A 26,266-nucleotide genomic window follows, 5' to 3' on the forward strand; every position below is an offset into this window, starting at 1 on the left:
CACTGCAATCTAGCCTAGGTGACAGAGCGAGACTACATCTCAAAAAAAAAAAAAAAAAGTTGATATGTACTGCTAACTTGTATTCCAGTTTTCTCTCACAAAAGGAAAATATGGGAATACCTGCTAATGAATCTTGCCAGCCCTAGATTAGTTTGGCAATCTGATTTGTAAGAAATATATTCATTAGTGTTTTATTATGTGTGTTCCTGACAATTATCAAAGATAAGTCATTTGTATTTCTTCTGTTAACAATCTCTTCATATTCTTTATCCAATTTTTCTCACAGTTTAAATTATATACAGAAGCAAATACCTCATAATTTCAAATTTCACTTAAAATGCAATTCACTTCTAATCACTTTGAAGTTCCTATTTATGAAGAGATCAAGAGCATAAAAACTATGTTATTAATCGATCTGGATTCACAGGAGCTTCCAAGAGAAAACTATCTTAATAGGCATTTACAGGTATGTATGGTGAAGAACAGACATTCTTCTTGTCATTGGCATAGTCTGAGTATAAAGTCTTTGTGATATACATTGCAAATATTCTTCCAGTCTGTCACTTGTCTTTTAGTTTGTATAGGTAATATTTTGTCATGCAGAAGTTAAATTATCTCTGCAACCAAATTTGTCATTTTTTTATGCTTCTGGGTTTTATAATAAGTCCTTTCACACAAAGTAAATGAAATGCTTTCTAGTATTTTTCTTCTTTTATAAACGCTTTGTTTTACATTTTAACCATCTCGATTTATTTCAGGGTATGGTGTGAGATATGGGTCTGTCATTTTTTTTTAAATGGGTAATTAATTGCTCCAACACAATTTATTACACTCCCCTCCTTGAATGCAACTTATTATCTCTCTAGAATTATCAGATATTCCTAGCACAAAGAATTGAGACAAGTGGAAATATTATATAAGCAATCAACATCTGTAGTATCCTCAGAAACAAATGATAGGAAGGTATTATCCTCCACACTCCCAGGATCTAAACAATAACCTATTGGCTCCCTCATCCAACTTTGATAATTTTATTCTTAGGAAAAACAATAGCATACTTACTACAGAATTGGTTAGCTTCTATATCACTAAATTAATTATAATAATTAGTAAATCATCTCCCCCATGCCTCAAAGATAGCAATCAAAATTGCTTTTCATTAGAAAAAGAGGTCAAGTCGCCCTTGTTAGCTGGGGTGTACTGTAAATGGTATAACAGTCCCATGCATAATTCATGAAGGAGTTAACACAGACAAGTAGAAAAGAAAGAGCTAATCAACACAGTAGACAACATACATCCACTTCAGAAACGTTTCTGGTTGCTCAACAACCAACTCAGTTTTATTTTTAAAAGTCTTATGGATCTAAAAGAAAAACAGTTCTTCCCTCATAAGAGGTACAAAAATAACCACAATTTCCCAGTGCAACTTGATATCTAAAGTGAAGTATTTCAAAAGTCTATATTAATATGTGACTTCGCTTGATATATTCTTGTCCTCACTACAAAATTAGAAAAAGGTTAAATTAAAATGTCAAATGTACTTTTTTAAAGTTCTATTTCTTAAGTGCAATGCATAAAGTTAGACTTGCGCATATTATTTACCCAGATAATATATTTACAAAAACTAACTACACGAGCATTCAATAGCCATAACCTGCTTTTCTTCAATAAGCAGTCTACCAGAGAATTCTTATTATATTTTTAAAAAATATATTGCAACCACAGCTGCTCCAACTGTACTTCTCCAACTCTGTCTGAGATAAAGTACACTTCGTTTATTGTTTGGACACTGATCCTACTAAGGAAAAAGGCAACATCCTTTAAACCTTTGAGAGTCTGCAATTTTGTCACTAAGACTCTCACAGTCACTCTCATCATTTTGATTAGAGTGATTTAGTTTTTTATTCTAACCCCATCTGCAAAAAGAACAATTAAGAAATAGTATCAACATTCTAAACATGGATGCGAAGGCAATAATATTTTATGCCAGACAATGACACTAAGAATTTGTAAGAATGTTCAGACTACTAAAAAAAATCATTAAATCTGTTAGTCGAGCTGACGTACAAGGTGCAAAAGGGTTCCTATCTTGATAAACATCAAGTTCAATCTGCCTTAGAATAAAAAGTATTTCCTAGCAGAACTGATATTCAAGAATGAAGGATGGACACCATGTTGGTAATAATATTGTCACTGGACAGAGTGAGAGTATGGGTGTACACAGGAGGGTAGGGCGTAGAAGTGTGAATAAGGAGTAGAAGGGGAAATTTCAATAGATAATAAATCTTTATCCGTTGTATTTTTAAAGCAAAATAGGAAAAAAAAGACCAAGTATGTTCTAAAAACCATGTTAAGATTTTAAACAAAAGTTTGCAAATTTATAAAACAATTATTTCTGCATTTTGTCATATCTTTGGTAACAAGGGAAAAGGAGTAAAATGATTAACCAAAGAAATAAAACTTAAAATAATAAGAAAGGAAAAACATGGCTAGAGCCACGTTGCTTTTAAAATCCATACTTCAATGACCTGCCTCTATTAAGCCAAATGCCATAGAGGCAGGTATATTTTTCAGGTTCTTGAGTAATGGCTATTTCCCATAAATCTTTACATGGTAACTAATCAAATTAAACAAACACATACTCTTTAAAAAAAAGTAAAGCAAAATGGACCCCCCAATTAGATAATTTTGTGAGGAAGAGCCCCAACGTATGGCTGCAGCCCTTTATTATTTAGGCTGCCCTGAAGAGCGAGGCCTCCCTCTATGAATAGTTTGTGCTGTAGGTGATTAGCACTGATCACTTCTGGTAGTATACCTGACGAAGGCCAAAACACCATTCATCAAGGGGAAGAGACAGGTAAAATTACTTGTTCATTTCCAGTTGCCATTTAAGGTTCCAAGATTATCACATATTTAGCAAAGTCAAAAATCTAAGGAACTGCTGAGATCCTCACACTCTATTTTATCCTTTCAAATCAGGATAGAGGCATCTTTGTTTTTCTTAAAAATCATATACTATATGGTATTACTTTATTAAAAAGGCTTTAAGTAAGCTCACTTTTAAGAAAACTAGTCAATTGTAAATTCCATAACAAATCACTATTGGGTCTTTTTAATATAAATTTATTGCAAAGAAACAGGAAGGACACATTATATACTTATTTTATTTACATAAAAATTTTTAGTAAAAGTCTAGGTATTAGAAAGTTGTCACGAAAAATATAAAATATTGCAGAGATTTTACCATGATGCAGGAACAGTCCCACATTCTAAGAAAACTAAGAGCACACAGGAGTTTCACAATGTGTTTTAAAACACCCTCATTAATGTCTTCTTTGTTGTTTTGTAGTTTAAGTATTTCAGTTGATAAACCAGCTTGCCAAAATTTGCTTCAACAAAAGAGTAAACTGCTTGGGGAAAAAAAAATAAATAAATAAAAAAGGAGGCAAACAGACTTCAGTAAGCCAATATGTTGTGCTGCATACAGCCAGCATTTGCCCTGTAAAATATATGCTTCTCAGTATGCAGATTGTGTAATCCCTTTAAGTAACAATTACTAAGTTAAACAATGCAATCTGTCCACTGGCAAGAAGACGTGTGCTATGCTGTGGATTAGGAGATTCCATCAGGAGATGAACTCAGCTTCCAGCCCTGAGGCCAGTAAAGACTGAACACATTCCAGAACACATTCCAGACAGGACACAGCCAGACAGACAGTCTCAGGTGTGGTGAGAGAGGAGCATCTGCTCCACTCAAGATTATACCTTGCAAACCAATTCAAGGAGATTGCCCAGCATTATTTGCAAGGATAACAGGTGCACCTTGAACATAAAAGAAAATGCTTTGAAAATGTTCTGGCCAAAAAACCTGTTAATCAGGAAAAGAGGAAAACAGTGCTAGACCTATGGAAATTCTACTTTCCAACTTATTCATAAATACCCTTCCCACTGAATTCAATTTATGCAGAAAATACATATTTCATATATTAAAAAACATTGTCCAGTCTTTTCAACTTAATTTTAAATGTATGTTTATGGTATATTTCCAAAATAGAAAAATAAAGAAAATATATTCATATATGAACTCTTTGCCGTGATTTAACATATATAAACATTCTGCCATATTTTCATCAATCTCTCTTTCTTCATAATATGCTATAATGTATTAGACATATATCTAAATTCCCATACTTCCTTTTTTCTCCAAGGATAACTTCTTTTTTGAAGTTGAGAAGTATCCTGCCAACACATTTTTAGATTTTACTATACATATGTACACAGATATTCATAAAAAATATATGTTGAATTGCTTTGCATATCAATTTCCAAAAAAAAACTGCAAAAAATCAAAAGAAAAATGAGCAACCCAATACAAAATGGCCATAAGATATGAAGAGATCTTTGATTAAAAGTGAAAAACAAATGGCCAATATTATGAAAAAATATTCATTCTCATTAGTAATCAGGAAATCCACATTAAAATGGCAAGATACCATTTCATACCCAAAACATTGGAAACATTTTAAAGTATTACTTATTGAACATCATGGAGTATGTCACCAATAAAATTAATACAGTTGGGGCATTTATGCCAATAATCTATTTCTAAAATATGAACGGCACAGATATGTCAAATAGTGACTAAATTCTCCATTCATATCCAGTGACATAAACATAATTTACCATTCACTGTGATTTTTTTATGTACAGTATTCTTTGGCATCATTTTGTATAAAAACATATGATAGCATTAAGTTTAACTCAGCTAGTAAATGTTAAATTAATGCAAGAAATATTTTAGTATTCAACTCTGCATAGAAGTCAGTTTTAAAACCATTAAGAAAATAAAGTTATTCTTGTAATTTTTCCAAAGTAGACACTGCTAAAAACACAACCTGAGAAATATATGATGTTAAATTTTTCTTTCTGACATGCAAACCCTAATCAAAGCTTTGAGCCTCTGTGTCTATCATTCTCAGACACTAAATTTAAATAGTTTCTAGTAATCTGAAATCTACCCGACCAATATTACCTAAATGAAATTGTACTTTAATCCAATAATGAGTCCATGACTGGAGAAACATAATGTCTCCAATATGTTATTCCCACAACTCCCCATAAGGACTGACCTCTGGAAAATCATACACAAGACTTTCCTATAAAAGAAAAATGGGTATTTCCTTTGTACCTTAGGAGGAGACGATGGAAGGGAAGAACCATAGTTCAGGCCATCACCACAAGAACTGCCATGAAGAGATAAAATAGAGGTTTGGGTAGAGTAGATGCTGTCATTATCAGGAGAGTATTGAGATTCGAGTGTGGATTCATCTACTAAGTCAGCATCATTTGTGTCCACCTAGAAATAAAACAGTAATATTAGTTGGGAATTCTGTTCTATTACATATATGACAAACTCCACTTGAGACTAAACGGCAAACTGGTATCATTCTTTTATCTATTATATTTTCTATACGCCCTCTTCACCCTCATCAGAGACTGCTAACGCAGCAGAACAAGGATAAATAGCCCACCTACAGTAGAAAGTGCTGGCATACAAAGTTATTTTATTTCATCAATAAAAGGGCTAAAGGCAACAATTAACAAAGGGCCTGGATCAAGTCTAAGTTTAAACAGTTCCAAAGTTAAGTAAAATATTTACTTTCTTCCAGTTCCCACGCCCAACTCTTACAATTTTATAATAAAATTATGTCATAATTTTTCCTAGTCAACTAAAATAAACTTATTCAACGAGGCAGCTAAGCAATTATATATTTGTAAGCCACACTAAAACTATGTATTTTGTTTAAATTATCTTGAACTAGATTTTAAAACCATTCAAGTTGCAGAAACCAAAAAGAAAATCTGTGATTTCATGCTAAAATTATACTAACAAACAAGGGGCCTAATTATGATCTGGTTATGGTGAAGCTTTAAGTTATAAACTTGTTAGAAAACTCATAAAGAGTGAGATAGAGAATTTCACTACATATTCTCTAATAATCCTATTGCTGTCTTCTGTCACAGAGTCAAGATTAATATTTAAATCAAGATGAGCTTGAAGTTCTTTTTGCAATTCACTCGAAGTCATATCTCAGAATAGGCAGAACTGACATATATACTGCCTTTCTCTGATATTACCAGCATTTTCTGTCTATCTTGGCAAAATTCCATATGTTCTATTTTTTTTTTTTTTTTTTTTTTTTTTGTAATTTCAACATATTGTTTAGCCAGAAGTCAGGAGAATTGTAACATTATATCAGGTCACATTCTTACAAAAAAACTATTAAAAATACCTGTGGGCCTTTTTGAAATGATTTTCTCTTCAAATATATTTCGTAGGCCTAATAATAGATTTTAAATACATGTTCAAATTCACTAATGAGTCACTATGTGGAGGTTGACCCTTACAAATATACATAGCATACAACCATCTAGATAGATAGATAGTATTAACTAAGCCTTGTGTCATAGATTACAATACATATTTAAGTAACATTAACGAGAGAATACCTCAATATAATTTGTATGTATACTGCTGATATCTTAGGATCTTAGGAGAGACATTAACAATCAATTCATTTATTTACTGTAGAGATAAAACACTAAGAGTCAAAGAAGTTGAGTGACCAGTCCAAGATTACTTAGCTGGCTAGGGAGAAGACCCAGGATGCATATTACCATTATAAGATGCCAAGCTCACATAAAAGTGGAACTAATCTGCCTTTTGATTGGTATCCATTTAAGGAGGTTCAAGGAAGCCATGTAAACTCCAGAGAATATTATTTCATCGGTACTTTAGAAACAATCATATATAGTATTTGTATCCTGCAACATTTCAAAAAGTATTTGCTATGGCTGGGTATTATTTAACACCACAGTACCTTACGTAATTTGTTGCATATACTAAGCTCTCTAGTTTTGAAGTGCTAACATAGTACCCACGGAGAACAGGGCCATACGTTACCTGGTATGTTAAGTATTCCAGTGTGAAATTGTTGCATTTATTATAACATATACCAAAACTTTTCAAATAGCTATTTCAAGAGGTTGCAATTTAAAAATATTAACAAAAGGAATTGTCTCCTCCAAAATTAGAATCAGCAAAATGTATATATAGTCAAAGAAATAATTCACTCTGTTTTAAAGCAAGATGTGTGCAGTTATAAACACATAATGAAGAATTTAACAGGTTTTAAAACTTTCTCCAGTCTAATGAAACTAAAACAAGTATTTAAAAAACAAGTATATTCCTTTTTAGCAACAGTGCACAATGTCTGCCCCACAAAAAAAACGTTCAGTAAGGAACCTAGCTCTAATAGTAGGGGTAATGTGAACAGGATGTACAATTTGTTGTATTTATATTGAGTAAATGTCATATGTATATTCACGCCTGGTATTTAGCTTTATCCTTCAGTTATTGATATAGCATTATACCCTCTACCAGAAAAAAAAGTTTCTTAAGGGCAGAGTGGCTCCAAATACTTTTATTCCAATGGATACTATTGTAAACATCAAACAGAAATGAAATTTTAATTTACAATTTTTCTGGTAAATCAGTATATTTACATATATGTATTTATAGAAAACATGAGGTTTACCTTTCCTTAAAACTGTGGTGTTCTTAATAACTGAACCAATTCATATGATTTTCAGACTATAAATATCTAATGGAAAAAAGATACCTATTACGTCATTAAATAGAGCCAAAACAGTGCTTTGTGACTGAATATTGAACACAGTTAAAGAATGCCTAGAGATATCTAAGCGTGAAATTGGAGCAAACAAAAGCTCCACCAACATGAGGTATGGCACAAAGACTGATTCTACATACTGCTACAATGCAATGTTAATTAAATTTTCCTCACAAACGTTTTTCATATTTACTGTGGTTTTTCTTCCCATTTTCAACTGTGAGAACTAAGTTGGAGAAAACATGTTTATCTTTCCAAAATATAATAATGAACAAAGAATATAGTAGATTTCTTCAGAATATTTTGAAAGGCAAAGTAAGACACATCAGGTTTCTGAAAGAAAGTTTGTTAAGTCATAGCCACTAACCAGAGCCAAGTCAGCCCTGAAGAGGGGTTTGTCAGGGAGCCCTTCTTCCTCACAGGAGTGTGGTGGGTAGAGAAAGGAATCCTCCTTAGCAGAAACATAACCTTCTTCTGGTGAAAGCTGCGGGGAAAATGGTATTCAAGGAAAAGAGAGAGAACAGCAAAGAAAGAAAATGGAAAAGAAGGGTAAAGGCAGGAAAAGTGAGGGGGGGAAGAGAAAGAAATTGGAGAGTTTTCAAATGATATGACTTCAACATAGAATGTAAGTATGAAATCTGATATTCATATTTAACATTCATTTGATAAGACACAATGAGGATTATTTACTCTAATATAAAAATCACCTGTTGGATGAGAATCCCTTTCTACTAATTTTTCATTCTTCTTGTAAGATTATTTTTTTAAATGAATGAATTTTAATATTCTAAAAATCTTCGGGTTCTTTTTTTCTGCAAAATATTCTGGCCAAACAATGACTTCCTAATATAGAAATGAAGCAACTTTTAGGTATTAAGAAATAAAAGAAGTTGCAGAAAAGCAAATATTAAAAAGAAATATCAACTTCAGTCATCCCCCTACAAGAATATTATTTTAAAGAATTCAATTTACTTGAAAAGGAATGTTAGTGAACTCTACAGTGAACTCAATTTAGCATGGCTTATAAAACAAAACAAAACAAAAACCAAATCTCTACGTGTCTACAGTCTGCTTAACTTGCAGTTTAGAGAGATTATATTCCAAACTTGGTCACAATGACAGAAAAGCTACCACATTTATTCCACTCTCAGATGAAATGGGCTAAAATATTTAGATAATCAGCCTGCCTACATCACCTGGTATCAGTAAAACATACAGAAGAAGCATTATAGGGGAAAAAACTGTTTTTCTTCTCTGCCCATATATGTGAGCTTAACATATATTAAGCCTCTATCATATTTTGCAATGCATACTGAATTTAAAATATCAAATACCGTCATAAAAGAAATTTATTTTGGAACTATACAGAAAAAAAAAGACTGCTTCTGAATAACTGGTATGGGTTCACCTTAAGGACAGGAAAAATAAAAGGTATATTGAGTCATGTTTTCCATTTCTCTCTGTCCAACAGAAAGACCAGAACCAAATTTATAATCCAATCTCAATAAATAGGTAGAGTCCCTGATAGCCTATCTTTCTTCTTACATTCCCGTCCATAGTGCTCTTTTGTCATGATTTTTACAAGCCTGGTTCGATTTCAGATTGGATTACCATATTCTTCAATCATCTTGCCCTCCTTCTCTTTCTTTTTTCATAAATATATTTTAATAGGCTACTGAAATCATTTGTGAACTAAAAAGTGGTGCATAAAACTTTAACTGACACTTAAAATACATTAACAAAGCTTACTGTTTTAACAAATTCTTTCACAAAAATCAACAAACCCATATTGCTACTTATGAAACTATATTTATGTGTTTGCATTTTCTTAAGAAAACGTGTATCTGCTTTTTCACTTCAAACTATATTCACGTACTGGAAAACAACTCACAAATATCGAGAACATCTCTAATATTTAACTGCAATACAATAAGTGCATCTAATACAATATACTGCTTTATGTAGCACAGATTCATAAAGTTGTTTCTATTATTACAGTAATTTATGATTTGGGAGCTATTCCCTGCCAGGAGAGCCACAAACTGATGAACCCATTTTGGAAAGTTTAATTTCCTGCTCTGCAGTAATTAGACAGCAAATGTGTTGAAGTCAACTGAATTTAACAACTTGAAGTCACTCTGACAGAGATTCTACTTTATTCCACTGTGATTAAAGATTTTGTTGTTAATGCTACTAATTTTTCTAATACTCCACTACATTGGCAGAGATATTGTAAGCCATATTCATTTTAACATATTTGATTTTGCATTCATCATGACCTTATTATCAAATATAAAATATCAAGGCTGGGCACGGTGGCTCACGCCTGTATTCCTAGCACTTCGGGAGGCTGAGTGGCGGGGCGGGGATCACTGGAGGTCAGGAGTTTGAGACCAGCCCACCCAACTTGGTGAAACTCTGTCTCCACTAAAAATACAAAAATTAGCCAGGCATGGTTGTTGTGTCCCAGCAACTCAGGAGACTGCGGCAGGAGAGTTGCTTGAAGCTAGGAGGTGAAGATGGCTGTGAACGGAGATTTCGCCACTGCACTCCAGCCTGGGCAACAGAGCAAGACTCCATCAATCAATCAGTCAATTAGTCAATGTCAAAAGTGAACCAAAGACCAGTAAGTTAGAAGTTTATTTATAAACTTCCTGGCTATTTTCTTTCTTTCTTTTTTTAAATATTACTCAAAATTAAATCTTTATACCCATGGAGCTAGTAATCACGTTGATGAAAAGTACTAAAAGTCATGATTCAGTCATCAGAACACCTAAAGCTAAAAGTAGACCTATGAACCATTTTGCTTATAAAAGGAAGCAATAAAATCTGAATTCTTACAGGTAAAGGCTTAGCAACTCCTATTCTCACAGTTCCTGATGGTGCTCCCTTCAGTGCTTCTACAGCTTCCTCAAGACTGCTATTTTCCAAGTTAATATCATTTACAAACATGAGTCGGTCACCAGGAAGAAGTCGTCCATCCTTTTCAGCAATGCCGCCAGGCACCAAAGAACGAATTATAATCACAGTGCTTGCTGGATCAATTGGATCCTGACAGAAGGCAATAAGGAAAGAGGAGTCAGCTCATTTTACAAAGAAAATTCTTCTACAGGTCGTCCACTCTAAATTGTAAGGAATGAGTAATTGTTTCAAGTGTGTTTAAAAATTTTCATGCCAAAAAAATTCATACAAAATTTCTAATTAATTATTTAGACAAAGATTATCTCCATTTTAGAGGGTTTAGGAAGAAGTCACCTTAAACAATGGCACCCTCACTTCCTAATGTTCCTGAGTAGACCTCTTAAATTGTACAGATAACTTTAAAATTATAATTTTAACTTTGATAAATTATCAAATTTTGTAATTATTATTGGAGGCCAGATGTCGGGTATACTAATTATTAACAAAAGCACTTGCTAAACAGGGTGTTACTATATGGAACATCAACTCACTACTAGAATATAAGTGCACTGAAGGTAGGGCACATCGTTTTGAAGTGAAAGAACAGAGAGAGAGAGTGGCCATAAAGTATGTGGTACTAAAGTATTTTCAGACACACAGCAACCTTAATGTTTTAACAAGGCTCTAGAGTCAGGCCCTATGAACACAATTTCCTGGAGTCATCTACGGTGGCTTTCTGATCCAGTGTAAGGAGCAACAGCTGCACTACATCAGACAGGCTAACCATCTCTTTGCTTAGCCAAGAATGCAATGCAGACAGGGACACAAGGCCAACTTGACCAACTTAAGTATATTCATAAATTTAGTCAAATGATTGGAACAGCAGAAATATTAATTGGAATATCAGATTATACATTAGCATTCATGTTATAGACAAAAGAAATATCTACTTCTTTATGACTTACCATTAAAATATGAGTCATCAAATAAGTGCATGGAAGTAAAAATAATATAAACACTCCCCAAATAACAAAAAAAAAACCCACTATGATATTCCTAAAATATATCTTCCAATTTTTGAGAGGTGAAATAAAAATAGCTCAATGAACTCAATATTAAAAGAAATCCTTTATGATAATCAATGAATCATATAAATCACTATTGTGAAAGACTGACTGGAAAAAAGAAATTGTCTTTGATGGCTGTAAACTATCATCATCTGCTTTTTCTTTGATAGCAACAATATGCCTTTAGTATACAGCATCTTTTAAAAGACTTGTTAAAAGCAGTATATACTTACCTGATAATCTAAAATGCTAAAACCAAGTCCTTTGCTCCCTTTCTCCAGCTCTATGTGCTGAATGCCAGCCTCCCACATGGCCAAAGGTGCTTGAACCTCCTCTGTACTCTGACCCACATCAGTCATCGCCAGCACTGGATCCTCTGTCTCTGACGACCCGATGAACTCACCTAGATCTACATGAGGCTGGATAACATCAGACAGCTCTTGTTTCAGAGGCATTACATTTGCTGACACACATACCAACACCACAAGAAAAGGGACATTCCCAGCGCCTGTCCAGAACAAAACATCCTCAAACAAGAGTAGCAGTAGCTTTTCATGAAACCTTTAGGAACTAAGGTAGTAATTATTGAAAGCTGTTAAAAAGGAAGAAATACCTACGTTTTAACAAACATTAAAAATATATGATTCAATGGTTTACGAAAATATGCAATGTTACATCTCGACAGTACGACTGTGGGTGACTGTCACTTTTTTCGTCAGTGTTTCAATCAACTCTACAGTCAGAAAAAAATGTAAACCCATTTTGATATTCAATAAAAGGAATTCTTAAGATAATTAAAAACAAGAGAAAATGGATATATATGAAAGTTCTATACTCTATGCAAATAAGAGTTCTAAAACGCTGTGACTTGTGCATATGGTTATTTCATTAACAAATTAACATACACAGTGGCAAAACATAAGATTTGAAACCAGATTTGCCCCAGCTTGAAGCAGCTTGAATATTTAAAATCTGAGTTACATTGAACAATGTTCATAACCTGGGCCCCAGAGTTACCCATCTCATAGAATTTTCTGAGGACTAAATGAAGTAACATTTATAAAGCATCTGACAGAAATAGGGATTCAAAATGATAGCTTCTTTCAGTAAAAATAAATTAAAGAATATAGGTTAATTTAACTTTGTTCATCTATATGAACATAACTTAAAGAAAGATGTGTTTATGAGGATGAAATTCTAGTTTGTATAGTATCTTTGCTTCTAATCAATTATTGCACAGCCTAGGACCATAAATGCAAATGACACCTATCTGCTTTATTGTAATAACCCCATTATACACATAAAAACATGGATGGATATATACAGGGTGCTAGACTTTGAGTGCTACAAAATTTGGCATTATGTTTCTTGTTCTACCCTATTCTAATCACCCATATGAATATTAAACTATGCATTTTATTCTTCAAAATTTTCAAAATTATTCCATTGTACTGATTCATTCAATATAATATAAATCAAATCCTAACATCATCTCTCAATATACCTTAAATGAGATTTGACTAGACCACAAATCATGCAAAGTCCAAATCCTAACTTTAGGTATGTATTGTGTATCCTAGAAAAGCTGATTAGCTCCATTTCTTGACATCATGATATCAATGAATGAAAAATAATAAACAAACAGGAAAATGTGACTTCCTGAATGCCACAGAGAATTATCTGACATGTAGCATTATGGACTCAAATTTATGGTATTTTAAAAGGACAGTATGTAAACAAGTAAGACCTATCCACACAGAAATGCTGTGTCCATCCATATTTTAGCCATTCACTAAGTGGTAACTCTGTGCCAGGCAGAGTTGGAGAGGTTATTCAAAAGTATTTTTTAAAACATACGTACTATGTACATACTATTTATATATTTCAGTTTTCTCTTCTGCAAATGGAGATGAATATGAGCATCTACTTCATAGAAATACTGCAAGTAAACTAAACAAGTATGTAGTGTGCATTAATATCTAACATGATTACATAATCTTATTTAACCTTCAGGGCAACTTTTTGAGACAGGCATCATGACTGACATTTTACTAAGGAGAAAACTGAAGTTCAGAAAGATGAAGTGATTTACCCAATTTCCCAAAGCTAGTGTCAAGTCTGATTCAAACCCAAATTTGTCTGACTTTAAATTCTATCCTCCAAGCCATGGGCTATGTGAGTAAATCAAATACCTAATTAAAAAATGCTTAAAATTTTTTAAGTCATTTAGCCTTTCCATTATATATGTAGGTTAGCCTCATGTATGCAGATCTGATACCTTTTCTGTTAGCTCAATATCGCATAAGTCCAGGCTATCCAATTCTGATTGGGTGGTGGGTGGCACAGTTCGACGACAGCACACCATTGTCACTTCTATAGGCAATTCTTTTAAGATATTCACCACATCTTGGTGATTTTCCCCAAGTAAAGTTATGCCATTTACCTGTGAAAAAAGATATATTGTCCAAGAAACAACACTTCATAATATGAACATTCTTTTGAACACTTTTTTTATTAAATATAAATTTTACTATAGTCATTACCATAGTTTACTGTGCTCAGAACTATAGTGAGACCTGTGGAAATACCATCTAAATTTATGTGCAAGCTTAGAGTATTGTTGAAATTGGAGCTTCTAAAGCACTCAAAGAAAACCACTAGCTTTCATCCATGTTTGATCTGCCAGTGTAGTAGTCTGGAAAAAAAAGACAATAAAAATATTTCCAAAGAATGAAAGGAACAAGGAGAAGAATATTATAAAACTTTGACATTTTATGTAATTATAAAGTAAAAAAAAAAATTGGACAATGACATATATTGTATGCTAGTGTGTTTTGAAAAGTGAGGGAAGTAATATATTCAAACTTTCTTATTTATGCATTAAAAATACTGGCAGATTACAAAGAAGCAAATATATTAGTAGTTACCTAATGAAGGGTGATGAGAACTGGATGAATGGGGACAGGAAGGAGACTCTTTTTCCATTCTTTATCTTTGTATTCTCTGTGATTTTAAACATGTGAATGTATTACTTATTCTAAAAATTAAATAAATGTTAAAAAATTTTTCAAAGACTGTTTTTATAGTTTTCTGAACCTAAATAAAAAATGGCATGGAATTAGGTCTAAAGCTAAATGTACACACAGATACAAAATTTCTGCTTTGGGTTGTTTTCATTTGTAGATTTTTCTCAAGTCCCTTTTGGAGGTGAAATTTAAAATGAGAATTTATTCACCACATTAAGCCTCCTGCAACCTTTTCCATGTCTCGTTTAAGGAGGAGAAGGAACAGCATAGCTCCTTACTTCCAATAGCTCGTCTCCACTGAAAAGCTTCCCGCTGTGTCCAACAGGACCCTCTGGCAGAACGGATCGGATAAAATGATGTCCCACTGTTGCTTCCAGGCTTATCCCCAATCCACTGTTCTCACTAAACTTGCTCACGTGGGCCACCTGAAAAGAAAAAAAAGAAACCACCAAAATTTTTGTATTCTTTCTTTTTATTTCTACTCATGCACACATTTTATGTTTTATGTTTACCCAAAAGTGGTCATCTTTCTCACAAAGCTTCAAAAACAATATCGTAAAACTGCAAAGCTTTGGGGCTTTTCCTTTGAAAGAGTACTGGTATCTTTTGATTTCATGAACTAACAAACTGAACAGAAGCAGTGAGCTGCAAGCACCCATTACATAGGTCTCATTTGCTTCTCATAAATAGGTACAATTTCTCTCCTTGTTTCCCAAGTAGAAAAACGAGGTTCAGAAAAGTTACCATGACCAGAGCTGCACAGCTAGAAAAGGGTTTGAATCTAAACAAAGAACCTAGAACCACATTCCTGGTTTTATGCTGTATCCAGAGACAATGGTCTTTAAAAATGATCAAAGCTTAAAACAAAAGAATGAACTTCCAATTTCCTACTGTTAAATTAAATAATGAAGAATGTTAGAAAGCTGCTCGTTTTCACACAGAATCCAATAAATATAATACTAAAATCAGAAAGTATGCCAAAGATGATCTACTTTATCCCTTTCATTTTATAGTTAAGGAAATTGAGGGATAAAAGGACTAAAAAAAAGTTTCATTAAAAAGAGCTTTTTCAAATTTTAATGATAACGTGCAGAAGTCAGCTTCAGAGGCGGTATCATCTGACTTTGAAATCTAATACTGGATGAAATCCTTCTCACTCCTGAAAACCCAATTTAGACATCACTTCCTCTGAGAATGTCCCATCCAATAATGTCCATTAGTCAGTACCGTTACACTACTTCCCTTATGATTTCATTTATGCTGTATCACTACATAGCAAACAATTTGAAGTCAGATCTATGTCTTATTACCTTTATCTGATCACAGCCCATAAATAACTTAGTCCTTTTTCATTTATTGTACACTTTCGTCCTTGACAGATTACTAGGAATGCCACCAAGAAAGCATGAGCACAAAGGGTAGTTAAAATTTCAGCCTTTGGATAAAGAAAATGTAGCACATATACACCATGGAATACTATACAGCCATAAAAAAGAATTAGTTCATGTCCTTTGCAGGGACATGGATAAAGCTAGAAGCCATCACTCTCAGCAAACTAACACAGGAACTTATGAGTGAGAACACCAGATGTTGTTGAACAATGAGGAGTTGAACAATGAGAACAAACGGACACAGGGAGGCGGACATTACACACCAGGGCCTGTAGCGGGGTGGCGGCAAGGGGAGGGAGAGCATTAGGATAAATACCTAATGCATGCAGGTCTCAAAACCTAGATGATGGGTTGACAGGTGGAGCAAACCACCATGGCACATGTATACCTATGTAACAAACCTGCACATTCTGCACATGTATCCTAGAACTTAAAGTAAAATTTAAAAAAAAGAGAAAGTTCAGTCTGAGCTCTGATGCCTATGACAAAATGGCTAGTCAAAGGGTCTCCTTCATTATTCAATTACCACCCGAAGAACTGCAGTCTCAGTTATGCACACCTGCCACATTAACCCTACCCCTCCATGAAAATAATTTCTGAAGTTTCATGTTAAATTAACCACTGTTAAGATGGACCTTAACGTATTTTTCCTTAAGTCAATTCAAAATGGTAGTAACAGCTATACTTATTCAATTCATATTTGACTGTTAATCATTTTGAATGTTTAAAAAAAAAAAGATTATAGCAAGGTGCAGTGGTGCATGCCTGTAATCCCAGCAATTTGGGAGGCTGAGGTGGGCAGACTGCTGGAGTCCAGAAGTTCAAGATCAGCCTGGGCAACATGGCGAAACCCAGTCTCTACAAAAAAATACAAAAATCAGTTGGATGTGGTGCTGCATGCCTGCAGTCCAAGCTACTTGGAAGGCTGAGGCAGGAGAAGTTTGATCCCTGGTGGTCAAGGCTGCAGTGAGCCATGACTGCACCACTGCACTCCAGCCTAGGTGACAGAGTGAGACCTTGTCTCAAAAAATGAGAAAAAAAACACAGATGATTCTGGTCATGAGGATTAAATGAAACACTAAGAACACTGCTGCTTGGCACAAAGTACTCTATAAATGCCAGTCATTAATATATGTCATCTGTTGTATCTTCTCCCTTCTAGTCCAGAGGCATACAAATTTACAAGAAATATGAAAAATTCTACCTAACATAGTATTTTATTCTTTCTTTTGAAATCCGTGAAATTTGCTATGTATCTTAAGATTGATAATTTATATGAATTTTGTTAGACCTCCTTTTGGAATGGTAGATCACAATGGCTATGCTAGATATACAGGCTATTAATAAAAATAAAACATTCACCACAGCATAAGAGGTATGAAAAAAAGTATGTAGAATTAACCTTTTCAGGAAGGTAAATACATAGGAGGGGAAAAGAAAGAGTAGAAAAGAGTCCTTTTACAATTTTGTTCGTAAGTCATGATACATTTTGTTTTATTTTTAAATAAGCTCATTCTGTTTTCATTCTTTCTATAAATCATAGGTTTAAAAATCAGAAAAACCCTTCCTTGTGTCTATATTATTCATACTATTACTGGAAATATTAAAATACTGATAAAATACAAGTTTCAAAACTTCCATCCCATTTATTTCATTCCTTTGTTACTATATACCTTTCTCCAACCTAATTTTTTTTTATTACCTGAATCACCACATTAGGTTGTCTAAAAAAGTCCTGTACATTTGGTTCTTCTCTGGAACTCTAATGATTGCCTCTATTATTCCCTCAAACTGCCTGCTCAAATACAGTTACAAGTTAGAAAATTACAGAAGGTAGCTAACCTACCACTATTTCATAGTTAATTCCCATAATCCTTTGCCACTTTGTCAGCAGGACAGCTTCTTGTTTTCGTGCATCTTCTATTTCTTCTATCTCAGCTGACAGTAATGGATAACCTGAAATAGTCAAAGCAATTAAGTTAGTAGCAAACTACAAAAATCTCCATATCTTAACATCCTGTACCAAGGATTCTGTGATCAGATCCCATTGTATCAAGTCAGATTCTTCGCCCAATATATGGGCTATTCTCATCTCCATAATTATTTTAATACTTCAATTAAGAACGCTATCATTTGTATGTTTGACACTACTCACTTTTAACAGATTTATTTTAAATCTTAACTATATTTCTATTAAAGTGTCCATGTATTATCTAATTTTTATTTAAAATAATAAGGACTCTGAGTAGTTCCAGAATTCACTTTGAAGTCCTCTGCTAATGCTACAGTAAAAAGTGATGTCATCTTCAATGTTGTCTGTTTTATTTTCATTTAGTTCATCAGGGGAAAAAAGGACTCAGTTACTACTTCACAAAATCAAATAAATGAAATCAACAAACAATATATATATAACTCCATGTACAATGAGAAAATATAAAGAAATAATAAAAAACTAAGGCTATACATTAAAAGCCTATAATTGATATCTCAATAATTTACAAAAAGAGAAATTTTTAAAAGGAAAGAAAAACACTAAACAAATTATATAAACAATACTGAATTTAAAATGCTTACCTAAAACAAGAAACTGGTTGAGAAATTTAAAGTCATAGTCAAAGATTTCCATATTTCATGACAGTTCCTACTTATAAGATTTGTCTTTTTAAAATCTCTATTAGGCACTATTCTCTAAATTAAATTTCAATATCCTTTTTAGCTTTGAAATTTCAAATTTAAAGAGTGTTAAAAAATTTAGATTTCTTATTAGTTGCCTCCTCTTTTGGTGGGAATATCCAGGAGCTTTCATTTCAGGCATATTTTGTAGATCTGTTATGCTTTAAGCTAATAAGATGATTCTGTTTCCTCCTTAAAAGACTAAACAATAAACTATAATTTCTTTTTTGGTTTGAAGACTAGCCTCCCCAAATAAGTGTTATTTTCTCAAAATTAAATTCAGTCCAGAGGTTAACAGATATAAAAGTACAGTTAGATAGAAGAAATATGTTCCAGTGTTTTTGTTTGTTTGTTTTTAAATTAGATGAGGGATCTTGCTATGTTGCTCAGGCTGGTCTCAAACTCCTGGTCTCAGCAGCACTCCTGAGTAGCTGGGATTACACCAATAAGCCACTATGCTGAGTAATTCTAACATTATCAGGTGACTACAATTAACAAGTTATTGTATATTCTCTTTAAAATATTTTAATGATAATCATATATATTTATAGGGCATATATGATAATTTTGATACATGCATACAATGTGTAATGATCAAATAAGCATAATTAGGATATCCATTCCCTCAAACATTTATTATTTTTGTGTGTGTGTTGGGAACATTCCAAATCTTCTTCCTATTTTGATATATACAATAAGTTATTAATTATTGCCACCCTACTGTACTGTTGAACACTAGAACTTATTCCTTCTATTTAACTGTATTTTTGTACCCAGTAACCAATACCTCTTCATCCCACTACTACCCAAACTCTTCCAAGCCTCTGGTCATTCTACTCTCTATGCCCAGAAACCAACTTTTTAAGACCCCACTTACAAGTGAGATCATGCAGTATGTGTCTTTCTGTGCTTGGTTTATTTCACTTAACACAATGTCCTCTAGTTTCATCCCTGTTGTTACAAAAGACAAAATTTCATTCTTTTTGTGGCTGAATGATATCCCATTGTGTATATATACCACACTTTCTTCATCCATTCTCCTGTTGATGGGCACTTTGGTTGCTTCCCTATCTTAGCCATAGTGAACAGAATGGCAATAAACATAGGGGTACAGATATTTCTTTGCTATACTGATTTCCTTTCTTTTGGATATATACCCAGAGTAGGATTGCTGGATCATACGGTAAACTGTTCGTTTTTTGAGGAACCTCCATATTGCTCTCCCCAGTGGCTGCACTAATTTACATGACCACCTACAGCATATGAGGGTTCCCCTTTCTCCACATCCTTGTCAGCATTCATTATTGCTTGTCTTTTGGATAAAAGCCATTTTAACTAGGGTGAGACGATATCTCATTGTAGTTTTGACTTGCATTTCTCTGATGATCAGTGATGAACATTTTTTCATATACCTATTGATCATTTGTATGTCTTCCTTTGAGGACTGTTTATTCAGATCTTTTGTGAATTTTTAATCAGATTATTTGTTTTTCTATTGAGTTTTTGAGCTCTTTATATATTCTGGTTATTAATCAGATGGGTAGCTTGAAAATATTTCTCCCATTCTTTGGGTTATCTGTTCACATTGTTGATTGTTACCTTTGCTGTGCAGAAAAGCTTTTTAGCTTGATGTGATCCCATTTGTCCATTTTGGCTTTGGTTGCCTGTACTTTTAAGGTGTTACATAAAAAATCTTTGCCCAGACCAATCCAATGTCCTGAAGCATTTTCCTAACGTTTCCTTCAGGTCTTATATTTATATATTTAATCCGTGTGTGTGTGTGTGTGTGTGTGTGTGTGTGTGTGTTTTGGGACAGGCCTCTGTAATATACTTAGAAGTCTGTTGGTGTGATGCCTCCAGCTTTGTTCTTTTTGCTCAAGACTGCTTTGCCTATTTGGAGTCATTTGTGGGTACATGTGAATTTTAGGGTTGTTCTCTATTTCTGTAAAGAATGTCATTGGTATATTCATAGGTATGGCATTGAATATATAGATATCTTTTGGTAGTATGGATATTTCAACAATATTAATTCTTCTAGTCCATGATCATTGAATATCTTTCCATATTTTTGTGTCCTTTTCAATTTCTCTCATCAGTGTTTTGTCGGTTTCACTGCAGAAATCTTTTACTTCTTTGTTCACATTTATTCCTAGGTATTTTATTTTTCTTGCAGCTGTTGTAAATGGGATCACTTTCTAGATTTCTTTTTTGGATTATTTGCTACGGTGTATGCTACTTATTTTTTATGTTGAGTATGTATCCTGCAACTTTACTAAATTTATATATCAGTTCTAATCATTTTTGATGAATTCTTTAGGTTTCTAAATATAGGATCATTTTATCTGCAAATAAGGACAATTTGACTGATTTCTTTCCAATCTGGATGCCCGTTATTTCTTTGTCTTGCTTAATTGCTCCAGCAAGGACTTGAAGTATTTATGTTGAAGAAAAGGTGGTAAAAGTGAGCATCCTTGTCTTCTTCCAGATCTTAGAGAAAAGGCTTTTGACTTTTCTCTGTTCAGTATATTAGCTGTGGATTTGCCATACATGGCCTTGATTATTTTGGGCATGTTCTTTTAACTGCTAGTTTGTTGAAAGATTTTATCATGAAGGAATGTTGAATTTTATTGAATGCTTCTTCAGCATCTATTGAAATGATCATATGATTTTTGTTCTCTGTTCTGTCAATGTGATGTATCCCATTTACTGATTTGCGTATGTTGAAACATCCTTGCATCCTTGGGATGAACGATACTTGATTATGATTAATGATCTTTTTAATGTGTTGTTGAATCTGGTTTGCTAGTATTTTGTTGAGGATTTTTGCAACTATGTTCATGAAGGATTTGTAGTTTTATTTTCGTTGTGTGTCCCTGTCTAGTTTTAGAATCAGGGCAAGGCTGGCCCCATATAATGAGTTTGTGAGTAATCCCTCCTCTTCAATTTTTTTGGAATAGTTTAGTAGAACTAGATTAGTTCTTTAAATGTTTGGTAGAATTCAGCAGTGAAGTGTCAAGTCCTGGGATTTTTTTTAATGAGAGACTTTTTATTACCAACTCAATCTTGTTACTGGTCTGTTCAGGTTTTCTATTTCTTCATGGTTTAATCTTACAATCTTGGTAGACTGTAAGTGTCCAGGAATTTATCCATCTCTTCTAGGTTTTCTGATTTACTGGTGTGCAGTTGTCCATAATAGTCTCTAACAATCCTATGTATTTCAATAGTATCAATTATAATGCCTCCTATTTGTCTCTGATTTTATTTATTTTAGGTCGTCTTTTTGGCTTAGTTACTATGGCAAAAGACTTGATGACTTCGTTTACCTTTACAAAACCAACTTTCTGTTTTCTTAATCTTTTGTATTTTTGTCTCAATTTCATTTATTTCTGCTACAATTATTCTTCTTTCCTTCTGCTCCATCAGGTTTGGTTTGTTCTTGCTTTTCTCAGGTTCATAATTAGTTTGTTTATTTGAAGTCTTTCCTCTTTTCTGATGTAGGTATTTGTTGTTATAAACTTCCCCCTCAGAACTGCTTTTGCTATAGGCCATAGGTTTGGTATGCCGTGTTCCCATTTTCACTTGTCTCAAGAAATTTTTAAATTTCCTTTTTAATTTATTGACGTGTTTACTGTTCAGAAGCATAGTATTAAATTTCAATGAATTTGTAGAGTTTTCCATGTTTCTTCTGTTATTGATATCTAGTTTTATTCCATTATGGTCAGAAAAGATACTTGATATGATTTTGGCATCTTAAGATTTATAAAGACTTGTTTTGTGTCATAATATATGGTCTAGCCTGGAGTATGTTTCATACGTTGTCGAGAAAAATGTGTACTCTGCAGCTGTTGCATGGAATGTTCTGTAAATGTCTATTGGGTCAATTTGGTCTACAATGAAGTCTAACTGATGTTTTACTGTTGATTTTGTGTCTGGACAATCTGTCTACTGCTGAAAGTAGGGTGCAGAAGTCCCCTGCAATTATTATATTGCAGTAAATCTCTCCCTTCAGGTTTATAAATTTTTAAATATATTTGGGTGTTCTGATGTTGGGTGTATATATATTTACAACTGTTATATCTGCTTGCTATATTGAACTACTGATGCTTTTCTCATCATATAATAACCCTGTCTTTTTATTTTTTTACTGTGCTTCACTTAGTCTATTTTATCTGACATAAGTATAGCTACTTCTGCTCATTTTTGTTTCCATTTGCATGAAATATCTTTTTCCATGACTTCACTAGAAAGCAATATAGCAAAATTGGGGCTTCTTTGAATGTGGTGTTTCTTTTCTCCAGGCTTTCAGTTTTTCTTTTTTATTTTGCTAGTCTGATTAAGATGTGCCTCGGGGATTTCCTCTTTGTACTGAATATATTTGGTTACCCCTAAGCCTGTAGCTGGATGGTGGTGTCTTTCTCCAGATTTGAGAAATTTTCAGTTACTATTTCCTTAAATGTGCTTTCTAGGCCTTTTTATCTCTGGTCTCCTTCAGGAATTCCTATTACACAGAGATTAGTTCACTTGATGGTATCCCACAATTCTCATAGGTCTCCTTCACCCTTTCAAATTATTTTGTCTTTCTGCTCCTCTGATAGGGTTATTTCATATGGTCTCTCTCCAAGCTCACTAAGTTTCTCTGTTTGATCAAATTTGCTTCAATCAAAACTTTCTAATGAGATTTTGGCTTACTGTATTATTTACTTCTAAGGTTTGTATCTTTTATTTATAAAAGATAAAAATAAAAGATACAGATATAAAAATAAAAGATACAGTGAAATAAAAGATACAAAGATAAAAATAGAAGAAATAACACAAAGAAATAATTCTTTATCAAATTTCTCATTGTGATCCTGGATTTTTTAAATTTCATTTTGTTTTCTATTCATATTTTCCTGTGATTCCCTGAACCTCTTTAGCAGGATTATTCTGAATTTTCTGTACAACATTTCATAGATCTTCAATTCTTCTGGGTCCACTGCTGGAGTTCTGTTAGTTTCTTTTGGTGGTATCCTACTTCTCCATGTTTTCACAATCCTTGTATTTTTACACTGATGATGGTTCATTTGAGGAGCTGGTTACCTCTTCCAGTTTTTGCAAGTGCTCTTTGGTGGTGTCAGAGCTTTGCTACTTGGTATCAGAACTTAAATGCTGGGCTGTTGTTTTTTCCCATTCTGGGGAGGATTTATATAAGTACTGGAACTAAAACACTTCCCTGGAACTAACTCCTTGACTTGCTATTATTTCCTGTCTAGGGAAGGCTTACAGCAAGCATCGAAAATTAAACATTGCCCTAGAATTGTATTGTTGCCCTGCTATGGGTCCTTAGTCTGGGGAAGATTTAAGCTGGCACCAAAACTTAATCCCAACCTTTCAGTTGTTTCTAGGCCAGGAGACGGCTCCATGACAGCACCAGGATTTTGTGGAAAATCCAACTAAAGACAGGATCTTCCCACAGATTGTACCCCAGCATCAACATGGAACCAGACAGTCTCTTCAACATGGCGTACCCACTTATCAGAGTGCAGAATACCTGCCAAAATGCATGCCAGTCACTGTGATCAGTGCCTCTGTCTTTGTTCCCAACTCACCCCAAGTGCTTTAGCCCTCCTGGAACTCCCAGTAGTCCACAGGCAAGGGACCTAGGTGGATTTCCAGTGAAAGATTACCAGACCAGTGGAGAGACTGAATGTCTAACTCCAATTTCCTCCTCTCATCTTGGGAACTGTGGGTCTAAAGCAATTCTCTTTGAGCGGCATTATGCCAGTTTGAGGAAGGGGGCAGCTCAGCCTAAAATTACCATTTATCTTATCAGTCATGGCTTTTCTCAATTCTGTAGGCCTAGGAAGTTTCTCTGCTTCTCCCTCTAGTTCTGGTCAACTCAGGATGGTATTTTTGTCTTTGATAGTTTCTAGTTGTATGTATGTAGGAAGAAGGATGGGGGAGGAATCTTCTAATCTGTCATCTTGTTGATGTCACTCTTCAATGTACTGTATATTTTCAAATAGCCAGAGGAGCAGGATGTTGCATTGAGTGTTCCCAAAACAAAGAAAAAATAAATCTATGAGGTGATAGATATACTAATTACTCTGATTTGATCATTATACACTGCATACATGTATGGAAATATCAGACTGTACCCCAAACATATGTACAATTATTATAGGTCAACTAAAAATAATAAAAGCAAATAAATTCAGTACAGAGGGAAATAACCATGAAAGGATGAATGCAGATTACAGGGAAGCTTTGAACTGATTCTGCAAGAGAAATAGGAGAGTGTTCAGAGTCCTATCTCTTTCCACACTTTCTTTCTAAGTCTGCTGTGTTTACACAGCTAGGCAGTGATTTAAGCAGGTGAGATTATGAATGGAGAAAGTAGGGAATCATGCTGCTGATAAAAACAGTCTGCAATTCATATTCAACCAACCTTCAGCAGAACAACTCTACATTCTTACCCTCTCACAATTGCCCCAAGACTGGATTTCAGGCATATATTTAAAAATCATAAAGTCTAAACCTCTGATCTGGCTGGAAAGTCAAATGACTTGTCCAGGCTTGCACGATGTGTAAAATATCTGTGGAAGAGGCAATAATATCTTATCCCTTTTCTGAGGACTGGTACTAGGGCAAATGCATTAAAATCACTTAGAAGTCTGTGCTTTATTTTGTTTAAAATGATTCTGGGATTCCTGATTCTAGGTCTATAGTCACCCCCATGTATCCTGTCACAAACACACACACACACACACACACACACACACACAGAGAAACGGAGAGAAAGATTTCTCATTAGCTACCTTCACCAAAGCAAAATAGATGGTTCTGCACCTTGGCGACAACTCCCACACCTATGCCCACTTAATATCACAAGTATCACGCTCTAAACATTTTTATCCTTTCCTACAATTCTTGATATTCACTTTAGCCTAAATAATTTATTTACTTATTAGTGTAAAAATGGCAGAATGTTATTAGTACATGTGAATTCTACAGATCTAACTTCTGGAATATCTCTGCAAACATAACTATCCCTTTAAAATAGTAAAGCTCATTCAAAATTTTCAGCAGAAAATCCAATAATGAAGGAACAGATATGTTAAAGAACAACAAAGCTTTGGTGTAATCATATAGTAAAAAGAATTCACATGAAGGGAGGGAGATCAGTCTTGTATCCTGTTCAGTGGGTTTAAGTTATCAAGTACCTAAAGCAATCTGAAAGGTAAAGGAAGCACACAGCACACAGAATAAAAAGAGGAGAGCAACATTCTGGCAAAACTATGTATTAAAATAATGCTACTGGCCAGGTGTGGTGGCTCACGCCTGTAATCTCAGCACTTTGGGAGGCCAAGGTGGGCAAATCATTTGAGGTCAGGAGTTTGAGATCAGCCTGGCCAACATGGCAAAACCTGTCTCTAATACAAATAATAATAATAATAATAATAATGCTACTCTAAATTTTTAAAAATAGCTTGATGGGTCCTATGTTTATAGTGAGAGAATTCCCAGAAGGTGCGATCA

General features: G+C 33.9%; 1 protein-coding gene across 7 annotated transcripts in view; it reads right to left on the reverse strand.

The window, feature by feature from the left end:
• MPDZ (multiple PDZ domain crumbs cell polarity complex component) overlaps positions 1 to 26,266 on the reverse strand; it is a 181,973-nt gene that overhangs the window by 75,584 nt on the left and 80,123 nt on the right. For 6 of the 7 annotated variants that reach the window (XM_033237359.1, XM_033237363.1, XM_033237361.1 and 3 more), the window contains exons 13-19: positions 17,922 to 18,031; positions 14,963 to 15,109; positions 13,937 to 14,101; positions 11,892 to 12,077; positions 10,532 to 10,741; positions 8,058 to 8,174; positions 5,188 to 5,355 (exon numbers count right to left, since the gene is read on the reverse strand). In XM_033237359.1, the coding sequence (XP_033093250.1) occupies positions 5,188 to 5,355; positions 8,058 to 8,174; positions 10,532 to 10,741; positions 11,892 to 12,077; positions 13,937 to 14,101; positions 14,963 to 15,109; positions 17,922 to 18,031 (1,103 nt within the window). The remainder of the gene's footprint in view (positions 1 to 5,187; positions 5,356 to 8,057; positions 8,175 to 10,531; positions 10,742 to 11,891; positions 12,078 to 13,936; positions 14,102 to 14,962; positions 15,110 to 17,921; positions 18,032 to 26,266) is intronic. The other variant, XM_033237362.1, reaches the window with a different exon arrangement.

The sequence above is a fragment of the Trachypithecus francoisi genome, unplaced genomic scaffold (genome assembly GCF_009764315.1).
Source record: "Trachypithecus francoisi isolate TF-2019V2 unplaced genomic scaffold, Tfra_2.0 Lachesis_group16, whole genome shotgun sequence".
NCBI lineage: Eukaryota > Metazoa > Chordata > Mammalia > Primates > Cercopithecidae > Trachypithecus > Trachypithecus francoisi.